Source organism: Sminthopsis crassicaudata, chromosome 1 (genome assembly GCF_048593235.1).
Source record: "Sminthopsis crassicaudata isolate SCR6 chromosome 1, ASM4859323v1, whole genome shotgun sequence".
Lineage (NCBI taxonomy): Eukaryota > Metazoa > Chordata > Mammalia > Dasyuromorphia > Dasyuridae > Sminthopsis > Sminthopsis crassicaudata.
The window spans coordinates 11,358,797-11,372,646 of record NC_133617.1 but is presented as its reverse complement, the minus strand read 5'-3'; the positions used below and the strand labels follow the sequence as shown (position 1 = coordinate 11,372,646).

Here is a 13,850-nt window from a genome sequence, read left to right as displayed (position 1 = left end):
GGAGGAATAGGAGTGAGGAGCTGCCTGGGGCTGAGGGGTCATAGTGGGGAGCAGAGAGCAATCGGAGCGGACAGGCAGGGTGAGCCCGGATTGGGGGAGACCATGAATGGCAGCTCCCCACCGCTAACATTGGAGCGACACATATGGAAGTGTGCTCTTGTCTCAGCGGGTGGTGAGAGGTTTTAATAGCAATTTATTGCCAAGACGTGACCTTCTGTTCCCTCTTCTTCTGCCCGTGTGGATTAGAGCTTCTCCTCGGGTTAGCTAATGAAGCCACAGATTCAACTACGGCTCTGCCCTTTTCACAGCCTGTCCTAGAGCTGGCAAGGACCCACCCTGGATTCCAACCCACCTTTTACAGAAACCAGTCCTGGGTGGGAAATCACCTCATCCACAGAGCAAGCAGACTAAAAGCGGGTGTTACTGGGAGCACGTCCCGAGCAGGAGATGCTGTGCAGAGCCCCGAGCCTGGGGCCTGTCCCTCCCTGCTGGGTGCTCCTGCCCGACTCCCTGCACCTCTCAGAGGCAGATTCCCCTTCTGTAAAGCACGGAGCCGACGACCTCTCAGCTTTGTTTTCCTCGCTGTTCACATGAGCAGAGTTGGGGAACAGAAGTCGCAGTGTTACCTCCCAGGACTCAGAGACCTCCGTGAGGACTTGAATTACCTCTGAGGGCAGAGGTAACGGGGGAGCAGGACAGCGCTGAGCTTCTAACAGGGGTCGTAGCTTTCTGAGCTGGATGAGGACTTGGCCAGAGCCAAGGAATGGCAGGTGCGGCAGGAGCCCAAGACACCCCATTGCTCCCACCATCCACACTGAGCAGGTTGTTTCTCACTTACTAATAGGGCATTCAGGCCATCCTCAAATAAAGTCTGCTCATACATGCCACATTGCTTCTTCTCCCTGGTGGGGAACTTCCAGTGTGGAAATCCCTTCCATCAGTGCAGCCCATCTGTGACTTAGAGGGTCTCTGGAAGCCCCAAAAGAAGAAGTGGTTTGCTTACAGAGCTCCCGTAGGACAGGGACAGAGCTGGGACCCAAGGCTTCCCGCTCTCTCCACCATGCTACCCTGCCTCTTAGCACCTCAGAACTGCACAGGTGGGGTCTCCAGGAGAGATGGGAGCCCCTCATTCTCTGGCCATTTTTTCCTTGCACGTGCATCCTGCTCACTATTTAGCCATTGGTGCCCAGAGCCATGATGCACAGAGCCTGGCCCTGGAGTCAGGAAGACTGGTCTCAAGTTCATATTTGGTCTTAGATCCTGTGTGACTCTGGACAAGGCACTTACCCAGTTTGCCTCAGTTTCTTCATCTGCAAAATGAGCTGGAGAAGGAAATGGCAAATTACTTTGCCAAGAAACCCCACAATGGGGTCATGATGTAGCAGACGTGATTGAAAATGACTGAACTACCAAAATTTCACGGTTGTCATGGTCACTAGGACGGCAGGGAAACAATACTGGACCCAGAGTCATCTTCAACATTCTCATCTGCAGGATGTGGAGCAAATCCCTCAGCTTTTCAGGCATCCCCTCAGGGAGTCTCTGGAGTGCTCCACGCTCCGTTTGAAGACTCTCTCAGTGCTTCTGCTGCCCTCCCATCATGTCAGGGAGGTGACCCGGGAGTCCTGAAGCCCACTGCACAAGCACCGGTGTTTTCTGGCCAAAGCAACCTGTCAAAGATTGCCTACTGAGGCACAGATGGGCTGTGTTCTGGAATGGCGAAGAGACTGCCCACAGACAAAATCACACCTTCTCCAAGTGTCGAATCCGTGGAACATGGGAGCTGAAAGAACTCTCCCATTTCACAAATAAATAAACTGAGGCTTCTCTAGGGGAAGAGACTGGGATCAGGTCATATGGGTGGTAATAGAACTGAGGCTTCCTCCTCCAAACCCAGGGCTTTCCTCATTACTCCTCCACATCTTAGTCTGAATTCTTTATTCTACAGCTGAGAACATGGAAGCCCATGATGGGAAGTAAGGGAGTAAGGGACAGGCCAGAATTCTAACTCAAGTCTAGGATTCCCAATTCAGCGTGGACCTCCGGACTTGATAGTTTTCTAGTCATCTTGTACGACATTCCCATTATACAGAGAAGAAAACTGGGACCCAGAGAGAAGAAGCCAATGTTCAAAGTCACCAGGGTTCAAGGTCATATTGTCTTTTTTTTTCTCTCTCTAGTTCATTTTGTTTTGTTGGGAAATCATTTTATTAATTTTTTGTTGTTTTTCCTGGTTATACATGTACATTAACTTTTTAAATACACATTTTTAATGAATCATATCAGGACAGGAAAATCAGAACAAAATGGGAAAACCATGAGAGAAGAAAAAAAAAACCAGAAAAAAGGAGCATAGCATGTGTTGATTTACATTCTCTCCATAGTCTGTTTTTAGATACAGATAGCAGTTTCTTTCCAAAGTTTATTGGAATCTCCCTGGATTACTGAACTGCTGAAAAGAATCAAGTTTCTCATAGCTGATCATTGCCATATTTTGCTGTTATTGTGTACAATGTTCTCCTGTTTCCGCTTGTTTCACTCAGCGTCAGTTCATGTAAATTTTTCCAGGCCTTTCTAAAATCAGCCCGTTCGTCATTTTTTTAAAACAAAACAATAATCTTCCACATATTCATATACTTTCATATACCACAATTTGTTCAGCCATTCCCCAATTGATGGAAGTATACTTTTTGGTATACTCTATAAACGAGTATACTCATTTTTCAATTCTTTGCTACCACAAAAAGAGCTGCTACAAACATTTTTGTACATATGGGTCTTTTCCCCCTCCTTTAAGATTCCCTTGGAATACAGACCCAGTAGAAACACTGTTGAATCAAAGGGTATGCACAATTTTATAGCCTTTTGGGCATAGTTCCAGATTGCTCTTCAGAATGGTTGGAGCATCTCACAACTCCACCAACAATGTATCAGTGTCCCACTTTTCCCACCTCCCCTCCAACATTTATCATGATCTTTTCCTATCATCTTAGTCAAGCTGAGAAGAGTAAGGTGATACCTCAGAGTTGTTTTAATTTGCATTTCTCTAATCAATAGGGATTTAGAATTTGTCATATGACTATAATTGTCATATGGCTTTAATTTCATCATCTGAAAATTGTCTGTTCATCTCCTTTGGAGGTCACATCTTCTGCGTCCAAATCACTTTCCAGTAGAATGACCACTGCTTTTCCATGATCTAGGTCTTTGTACAGGTGGAATAAGAGAGGGAAAGAGATGTTTTCAGGATTGCCCAGTTTACTTGGCAAGGAGGCGGATCTGGGCTTCAGAGTCCAGTCTTTAACCTGGAGCACCTTTCACTTCCAGCCATCATCAGCCCCTCAGAGCCAGGAGGCGCCTTTTCCTAGATGCTAATATTTCTCTCATTCTCAGGCAGACATGTTCTCAGGAGCCATATTCATCAACGTGGCCCTTGGCTTGGATCTTTATGTAGCCGTCTTCATCCTGTTGGTCATCACGGGGATCTTCACTGTCGCGGGTGAGTCCTTTGAGTTGGCTCTGCGGGGGTTCTCTCTCTGACTCAGTGCCCTCTGTCCTGCCCCTGGACAGGATGCCTCGGGATTGGCTCCTCTTATAGGAGGTCCTATTGAGTGAACTGGAGAAGACTTAGGGGACCCATCACCCCTAACTTTAAGCATCTGAAAATGTCTTGGAGAAAAGGAATTAGTTCTGTTTATATGCTTTGCCCCACAAGGTAAAATCAAAAGCAACGAGGACCTTTGAAGAGGCAAATTTGGGTTGCATGGAAGGGAGAGCTTTGTAACTGTGGAGCTGCCCCAGGGCGGGAAGGGCTGCTCCACAGGTAGTGAGTTCCCCATCCTTGGAGTTCTTTAAGCAGAGACTGGATAATCACTTTTCAAGGACATTCTAGAATGTCTTCTCTGGAGTCTGGGTCAGACTCAGCGGCCACTGAGGTCCTTTGGAACGCTGAGAGTTTGTGCTTCTGTCACTAAGAGGACGAGGAAGGACTGTGGTATAATGGAAGGTGGCAGGAGGCTTGGGTTCAAATGCTGGATCTGCTTTTGTGAGATATTGGGCAAGTCGTGCTCCTTCTCTAAGTGTGACTTCCCCCATCTGTACAGTCATTAACTGGAGGGGACTTCTGAGATCACCTGGTCTCAGTCCCGTGGCTCCATGCTGCAAGGTGACTGAACCGGTCAATCCCCAAATGTGCCTTTGGGGCACCACAGCCCTTGGGGACCACGGGCATCTATGGGCTGAAGAGGAGGCCCAGGGGCAGGACCTAGAATCTGAGGGATGGAGGGAAGAGGCAGCAAGTGAATGACCACTCAGGGAGACCCAGAAGCACCACACAAATGTGCACACACAGAATCAGAGAAACACACACACACACACACACACACACACACACACACGCACACACACACCGACAACCAGCATCAGTTTTACCAGTTGGTAAAAAGAGAGACAGAGATAGAGACAGAGAGACAGAATGGGAAAGAGAGGGAGGGAGAAAGAGAGGGAGGGAGAGAGGGAGGCGACCCAACCCAGCTGGTACAGGAAATGCAGCACTTGATATTCCCTCCTCTGTAGGATACTGTGATTGTCATTTTCATTTGAATAGATGAAGAGACTGAGGATCAGCTGATGTGAGTGACCAGTCCTTCCTTGGCCACAGAGCTGTAAGGGCCAGAGGCGGGATTTGAACCCGCATCTCTCTAGACTCCACAGTCACTGTCACGTCTCCCTTGCCGGATCACACATGATTCTTGGCCATTATGGCAGAGCACTGGGTCGGGGCCCGGGTAGGTCAGCAGAGAACCAGGAGGGACACGGCACCAAAGGACTCTGGGAGGCGGGAGAGCCCCCACATCAAAGCAGCCATGGCTTCTCTGTTACTGCTGCTGTTCCTTCCCCGGGAATCCCCACGTCCTCCTCTCTCCCCTTGTGCTCGGCAGGTGGCTTAGCCTCTGTGATCTACACGGACACCCTGCAGACGCTCATCATGCTGGTCGGCTCTTTCATCCTCACTGGCTATGGTGAGTGCCGCCGTTCCTCCCGGGGAGCGGAGGGTGGGACCGAGGCGGTGGGAGCGGCTGGAGGAGACCCAGGCCGGGCTCTGTCCGTCTGTCCATCTGCTCTGGGATTTCCATCCCTGCTCTCTGGAAACCTGTGGTTTTTCTCAGTGGAGGACTCTAGGGAGGAGCATCATGGAGGGCAGTGTGACCTAGCAGAGAGGGGCTGCTCCTGGATTCAAAGGCAGGCCTGGTATTTATCTCTGTAGTCCTGGCCAAGACATTTCCACTCCCTTTGCCCTGATGTCATTTCCTGAAAAATGAGGGGACTGAACTGGATGACCCCCGGATTCCTTTTAGCTCCATATCTCTAATTGGCTACAGGCCATATGTGGTCTTAACTCCCACATGTCCCCAGGCTTTTCCTATTCGCTGTGCTGGATTGCTTATTCTCAACTATTTCTACTTCAGTAAGTCATGGAAGAATCTCCACCTTTTTCTGTCTCTGTCTCTGTCTGTCTCTGTGTCTCTCCCTCCCTCCCTCCTTCCTTCTTTCCTTTTCTCCCTCTCTCCCTCTATCTCCTCCTCATTCTCTCTCTCTCTTTCTCTGTCTCTGTCTCTCCTTCTCCCTCTTTCTCTCCTTCTCCCTCTTTCTCTCTCTGTGTCTCTCTCTGTCTCTCTTTCTCTCTCTCTCTGTCTCTGTCTGTCTGTCTCTCCCTCCCTCTCATTCTCTGTCTCTCTCTCCCCCTCTCTCCTCTTTCCTTCTTTCTCTCTCTCTTAAGCCCGTGATCTTCAAAGAGAACTTTAAATATGGGGAGATTTGCCTTCGTCCAATAAGTTCCAAGTCTTCTCACAGCAAAACAGGCCCAAAGCCAGTATTTGCCCCTTTTGCACCAGAAAGGGCTGGAGGGGGTAGCCGAGCCCTCCAGAAGAGGATGTCCTTTCTCAGACTGCGGATGGCATCAGAGAGTGCCACACATGCTCCAGCACTCTTCAGCAGCCAAAACAACAGCTTTATTTCTGACATTTGGAGGAAATCCTGCTACAGCTCCCCTCCTATTTCCCTGCCTTAGTAAAGAGAGTAAAGCACGAAGGGCACTGCCAGCTGCCCACCATACAAGGAGGATTGCCCTCCTTTTTGTGGATGACTACCACCTGGCTGGAGCCGCCCTGAACATGGCAGATGTGGCTTGCCAGTGCCCAAGAATCGGGGTAGCTGGCAGCGTGGCTCCTATATACAGCGGAGGGAAGTCTATCCATCAATCTCAGGGCAGGAACTGCAAGAACCAGCAGATGATTCTGTGTTGCTCATTCCCATCTGTCCTCATTTGACGGAGCTTGCTCAGTATATCTCACACACGGTGAGCCTCGACTACTGTTGCACTTTGGAAAGACCATATGTAGTGACCAGAGGAAGCTCTTCCTTCACGATTTCTCTTTTAACCCATTCAGGAACATCCTGCTGCAGTTCTTTCTTTCTTTGGAAGCCACGGGGTCCTCTGACTAGCCAGATGTTGATTACTTTTTCATTACTTTGCAATACGTATTCATAGATAATTCTTTCATTGATTTGAAGGCCATTTTCCCTTCTCTTAGTAATACATTTCTTGTTAGAGGATTCTGGGAAGATGGCAGAGTAAGTCAGTAAATTTCAAGTTCTCCAGATTTCCCCCACAATATTCACATCCTAGGGTGAACATAGACTGGTGAAAAATCAAGAAGGTTCCTCCTGGAACAACCTGAGAAGATTGGAAGAAAGACTCTAGAAAAATCAGAGAACTCTTGGCCAGCTCCAGCAAGTGGGGACCCCTGGGGGGGGATGGAGCCCCAGCAAGAACCACAGAAACTTTCACGTCCCGACTTCAAGCAGGGGTTCTGAGTCCAGGCAGACTGAGGGAGGGATTAGGAATTCAGACCCAGCTTTGCTGCAGAGATGCCATCTTAGTCAGGAAGAAACCAGCATACCAGGAGTGCAAAGAGTAATGTTGAATGGCTCCTATCCCAGAAAGAAGTTATAGAAGAATTCAAAAAAGAATTTAAAAATCAAATGACAGACATTGAGAAAAAACTAAAAATAAAAACCATTCAAGAAAAATAAGATTATGAAAAAGTTAACCTGATAGAAAAGGAGATACAGAGTCTTAAAAATGAAATAACTCTTTGAAAATTAGAATTGGGCAAGGGAAAGGCAGTGAACCTATAACCAAGAAATAATAAAACAGAATATAAAGAATGAAAAAAAATACAACAGAATATGAAACTTCTTATTAAAAACTGGTCAGGAGAACAGATCAAGAAGAGAAAATATAAGAATAATTGAACAACCTGAAAGATATGATTTTAAAAAAATAGTTTGACACAATAATGCAAGAAATAATCCAAGAATATTGTCCTGAAATGATAGAACATGAGGGGAAAGTAGAAATAAAAACAAAGCACTGATCACTACCTCAAAGAGACCAAAGAGAAAAGTTTGTAAGAAATAAGAAAAAATTCAAATATGCTGGAACTAAAATTAGAATTGTACACACAATTAAAAAAAAAACACAGGTCCTGGAATCATGTATACCAGCAATCAAAAGAACTAGGCCTGAGGACAAAAATATCATCTCCAGCAAAATTATCCATAATATTGAATGAAAAAATGGATATTCAATGAACTTGCCAATTTTCAGGACTTTCTTTTAACCAAACTTAACTTAATAGACAATTTAACACATAGGAGCCATCATCAAAGATCAGTTTTAAGGAACTTAACATGACAAATTGTTTACGATTTTTTTTTACATGGAAATGTATACTATATGTTTAAGATTGACATCAGCAATTGTTCGGTTCGAAAGAAAGATTGGGGCAAAGGTGATGAGCTGACTAAAAAGCAAAACTGCCTAGGAAAAGGTAAAAATAGCAATCATGTTATGTAAATGAGTGCAGAGGAAGAATTTATACAGAGGTATTAGAGGGGGAAGGAGGGTTCATAATTCTGAAAACCTACTTACATCAGGAATGGGTTTAAATAGGCAGCACTACATATATACATGAAGGATATAGCACCTTTCGAAATCTATAAAAAGTAAGGGGGGAGGGAGGGATGGGCGGACTGGAAGCAAAAGATGGGGGAAGAAGACAAAGGAGGGATCCATGAGTGAGAAGAGGTTAAATACTAGCAAGACAAATTAAGGTGCAGAATTAAAGCAGAAGAGTTAGCATAGATACAAAAGAACAAGATATACACAAATACTACAAGGAGCAGAATTTATTAGAAAAAAAAAGGATGACTAGAAACTATTGATCTTAGACGAAGTCAAACAAAGATTCAATCAAGAAAAATCTACATTATATTCAGCTATACCAATATTGTTTTAGATGCATGTTCACATATAGGTAAATGCATGTATATATATATATATATATATATATATATATATATATATATATATATATATATATATATATATATATATGTATATATATATATATATATAAGTATATGTAGATAATATGCATGTTGTTCTCTGATGTTGTATATATAGATATATGTGATGTATGTGAGTCTCTCTGTGTCAATATATATGACATTGGTGTTGGGGAGGCTAGTATGTGTATGTATATACTTTATCTATATATATAGATAGGTATATATATATACCCTTTCTATATCTATATCTATATCTATCTATCTATCTATCTATCTATCTATATACATATCCTTAATTATGCATGCTTGGGGTAGGTGGGAGGGATGAAAGGGAAAAAAAATAAAGTAAAAAAAGTTTGCAGCAGAGAACAAAATACAACCTACAAGGAAGCAAAGAAAAGATGGACACTCAAGAATATAATTTCTTCTACTATTATATATCTTTTCTTGAACGAGTAATTTATTGTTTTATACTTTGAATCTTCACTAGTGCTCTGTTGGACACATGACAATGTTCTGTTCTGTTTTCTTTTTCTTTTCCATTTTTCTTTTCTATTTTTTAAATTGAAAAAAATATATATATTTCTTGTTGGTCAATCTGCTTCTATCCAAGGATTTTACTTGAGTTTTTCTAAGATCTTTGGTTATTTCTTTTATCCCCTTATTTTCTTCTATTACTCGTTTTTTGACTCCTTTCCCTTTGCTGGCATTTTTATGGGGGTTGGTGCCCAAAGTTGTCTGTTTCTTTCCATACTGGTAAATTCCTAATTCACTAGTCTTTGCCCCAAATAACTGCTGGGGTGGCAGACTGCATGCTTTGCCCCTTCCCTCAGGTTCAGTGGTGTGCTACCCATCCCTCTGCCCCCAAACACATTAGACTTGTCTTACCCCATTCTCCAGTGATGTTCTTTCCTTTGATCTGCCGTTATCCCCTTGCTGCTATCACAGCCTGGTAAAATTTCTTCAGCTTGGCTCTCCTTGTCATCATGGCGGAGTGATAGAGTGTGGAGTTGAATTCTGTTGCAAGTTTGTGAGTGGGCTTGTGCAGCCTTACTGACTGGTGGGTAATAAGGGCAGGGTGCTGAGAAAGCATGAGAGGGAAGGAGATATTAGACTTCTATGTTGTTAATTAATTGATTTTTTGCTTTGTGTGGGTTCTTGATGTCCTATGTAGTGGAATAAAATGAAATTGCTTTATCTTTTACACATAATTCCTAATTGAGGAATTATGAGAGGTTGTGAGAATCCGAGAAAATATCTGGTCCTCCATTTTGTTGACCATTCAGTGCAAAAATAGGACTCTCTTTCTGCAGCTCTGAGGAACTCAACTTTTATTTCCCTGATATGTGAGTTTTCTCTGAAGAATTATTATGACATGGAGGTAGCCCTGGGTCACCAGAGAAACATAAGCTCCATCTAGTGCCATTGAGTTGGAAAAACTTCTCATGTGAATCCAGGGGAAGGATACGTCTTTACTAGGTGCCTGACACTGTCCTAGGCACTGGGAATCCAAAGACAAAAATGAACCAGACCAGTCCTTGAAGAATTAGATTTCTATGATAGTGTGGCGTGGCTGCTATCTTCATTGAAAATGGGACTATCCTCATGAACAGCTAATTGTGAGCTATATATATGCCCTTCCCAGGGTCAGCAAATTAATTTTATTTTATTTTATTTTTTTATTTAAAAATGGTATTTTCCCTCAATTAAAAATGCATGGAAAGTACAGAGACTTTACTATGCAATGTATTTCCAAACTTTTACAAATGAGACAAATTAGAACAGAAAACATTTAGAATTTGGCCTGATTAAATATTTAGTTCAGCCCTGAGCTTTGATATTTAATATTTAATTTTTAAAATGACTCGATTTGTAATCTACAAAATTCAGCTAAACTTTGTTCATTTGGCTAATAATAATATTGTTCTAGGGCCTGTAATACTTAGATTCTGATATACAAAACTGCAATAACATACTAATAACTGAAATAGATGATCTAAATTCTATTTGTTATACCCTTCAAAAGTAAATTCTATTTTTAAAATATTTGTAAGATTAAAATTCAAAATTATCCATTTTTGATCAATTGACTCACTTTTTTTCACTGTAAATAATTTGGGTGAGTACAAACATAACAAAATTGTTAAAAGCCAGTGCTTCAGAGACGTATAATTTCATTGAGGGAGTCCACTTTTCCCTCTCTCCCCACACTGATATAGTTCACCACTCCTTCATGCCTCAGGAGACAATTTATGAGGCATTCCCAGGTCAAAGAACAAGCTAAACAAAAAAGTAAAATCCCAACCAAAGAGACAAAAAGGATCATCTGGCAAAACAATTAGAGACAAGTCCCGGAATTCGGTCCAGTTTCTCAGAGGACACATTCATCATCCATCATCAAGCCAGCACTTCCACTTCCCTGTTGAGCAGAACTTGCCTGACTTTGAACTTGGTTATTATCTTCTTCTCTGAGAATCTGGGATGACAAGAAGCCATTCAAAGAAGATCATAAGGAAGGACTTTTGTAATTCCTGTGTTAGATACCAGGCAGTAGGGATACGGAAATAGAAAGGAAATAATCTCCGCCCTCCAGGCGCTTACATTCTCTTGGAGAAAAATAATGTCTACAAGTGAGCATGTTATGAGATCATTTGAGATGGGAAGAAGGATGACCTGGAGGGGATCAGGAAAGGCTTTTGCCAGGGAGAATGATGAGGACGCCATGGATTTTTATGGAATTGATCTACATGGACATATTTATCATGGTGTGAGGACAGGTGTACCTGATGAGTCCTTGTGATTCCCATTGGACCCTCAAACTTAACTTTTTTTCTGATTTTTTTTTTAGCTTTTGCAGAAGTGGGAGGGTTTGAGGCTTTCACTGAGAAGTACATGAAAGCCATCCCATCTGTCATCACGGACAAAAATGTAACTCTGCACCCAGAGTGTTACATGCCCAAAGCAGACGCCTTCCACCTCTTCCAGGATCCCATCACCGGTGAGCTGCCATGGCCGGGAATCATTATCGGAATGAACCTCGTCTCTGTTTGGTACTGGTGCACGGACCAGGTGAGATGTTCACAAGAGGGAAGAGCCTCTTTTCACTTTTCTCTGTACAATAGAAAGAATGGAATTCTATATCTAGAGCTGGAAGGAATGAACCCAACCTCCTTCTTTTAAGATGGGGAAACTGAGGCCCAGAGCGACCAAGGACCTGACCAAAGTTATATAGCTAGTGAGAGTTAGAGGCAGGATTAAAACCCAGATCATTTGAGCCCAAAGGCAGAGAACCACCTGCTGTACAACTCAACTCCTTCATTTTTCAGGTAAAAAAATACTGGCTTAGAGAGTTTGGGGGATTTGCCCAAAGCCACCCAGAAAGTGTGTGCAAGACATGTTCTGTGCCCTCCTTGATTCACCTGCCTTTTAGAAACGATGATTATCTTCAAAGGGCCCTTCCTGACCCTCTTCTTGTTCATTCTCACTCCCTCTGGTCACTCCTTTGTATGTATTTTATCCTTCCTTACTTGGGTGCATCCCTTTAGAAGGATGGAAACTCCTTGAAGACAGGGACTGTTTCATTTTTGACTTTTATCCCCAAGCACATAATAGGCACCTAATCAATATTTGTTGAGTTAAGTTGAGTAGAAGCTGTAAAGTTCGAATCCAGAGCTGACTCCAAGGCCAGCATTTTTTACATACTACCTAAGAAAAAAGATGATGTGTCTTGTCTGTGGAAAACACCTTCTTCTTTTCAAAACATTTCTCATTAAGTCTTTCATTTGAGTGTTCTAAGGATGTTTTGAAGGAAGCACCGAAAGAATGAACTGAAGCTCACAGGTCAATGACTTGCCCAAAGTCACACATAGGTAGTGAGTTGTGGAGCCAAGAACTCAAAATATCAGCATCCCAATGTCAAATTGGCCACCAAAGAGTCAGGGAGACCAAGAAGGCAAAGTGAGATCAGAGGAAGGAGGGAACAGAACCACTGAGGAACTGAGTCATAGAATCTCAGCTCTGAGATGGCCATCCATCCAGACTTGGCTTAAAGATCTTCAGTGATGGGGCGCTATCCACCTCCTGAGACACTCTCATTCTTCTTTTGAAAAACTCTAATTTCTAGGAAACAATCAGACCACTCACTAACAGACATCAAATTCCAATTTTCAGAGCTCTATTACTTTCAACTTCCCCACCCTTTCTTTTTCTTTTACTCTCTCCCTGATTCCCCTTCCCTCTCTCAACCATTCTTATTTTCCTTTTCCTTTCTTTCTCCCCTTCTCTTTTTCTCTACTTTCTTTTTTCCTTTCTTCTTCCTCTTTCCTTCCTCCACTTTTCCTTCCTCCTCTCTTTTTTCCTACAATTCTTTATCCTCTCCCCTCATCTTTCACACAGACATCTTCTATCTATTATTTATTTCTTCTTTAATTCCGAGCACTCATTTTTTCACTTGTTTATTCAGTTACTATTCAAATTCCAAAGGATTATGCATTTAGAGACTTCTTTGATGCTCTTCATTTTGCAGAGGGGAAGTAGTTCTAGAAATGGGAAAGGACTTGCCCAATCTCACCCAGTTAAAAATCTCAAACAAAAAGAAAAACAACTTGTCATGGAATCATGGCTGTAGCTCCACTCTGAAGTCTGATTAGAAGCAAGAAGGGTTGGTTTGTGATAATTTCATGATTGTCCCTCAGGATATTAACATAATGAGATTAGGAAAATGTCCCTAAGCATCCCTAGCTTGCCTCAATGAGTCAGTATGCATTAATCATCCATTAATTCATCTAAAACCTTCTTTAAACTCTATTTTCAGACAATACTCTACATTGCCAAAAATTATTTCCTGATTTTCCCTCCCTCCCTTGACTTCAGACTTTTTTCTCTTGCACACAAACTCTTGAAAGGTAAAGTTATTGTTCTCTGGTCCCTACCCCCATCACCCTTCCCTTTATTATGTCTACCCATAAGTAGCAAAACTCATAGGATCACACTGGTCATAGAGTCCCAGTAAGGATGGTTTGGAGTGGGGAGAGACTGGAGACAGGCAGATTCTCCTCCTTCCTTTAAGTTATTGCAACAATCCCGGCATGAAGTGATAGGGACAATGTCAGGGAGAGAAAGGGACACATTGGGGAGATGCTGGAGAGTGAAATAGGCACTAGCTTGGAGAAGTGAGAGAAACCGAGGAGTCCGATGACTCCTAGGGGGTGAGCATGAGGGGCTGGAGGATGGTGCAGAGCGGAAGCCTCAAGTGAGTGAATTTTCAGGAGGGGAGTGACATGGACATGTTTTTAGTTAGTAAGGAATGAGCCAGGAGAGGGGAGAGATTAAAGATAAGAGAGTGGGGTTGACAGAGAGAGGAGACAAAATGTTGGAGGAGATGCTGTGAAATAGACTCACTTGAGCAGGTAGAGGGGCTAATGCTGGGAAGGAAT

General features: G+C 43.2%; 1 protein-coding gene across 1 annotated transcript in view; it reads left to right on the top strand.

Annotated features, from left to right (window-relative positions):
* Window positions 1-13,850, top strand: part of LOC141551728 (solute carrier family 5 member 4-like) — a 39,563-nt gene that overhangs the window by 14,899 nt on the left and 10,814 nt on the right. Inside the window, exons 6-8 of the mRNA XM_074283698.1 lie at window positions 3,394-3,499; window positions 4,941-5,021; window positions 11,264-11,484. Coding sequence (XP_074139799.1) covers window positions 3,394-3,499; window positions 4,941-5,021; window positions 11,264-11,484 — 408 coding nt within the window. The remainder of the gene's footprint in view (window positions 1-3,393; window positions 3,500-4,940; window positions 5,022-11,263; window positions 11,485-13,850) is intronic.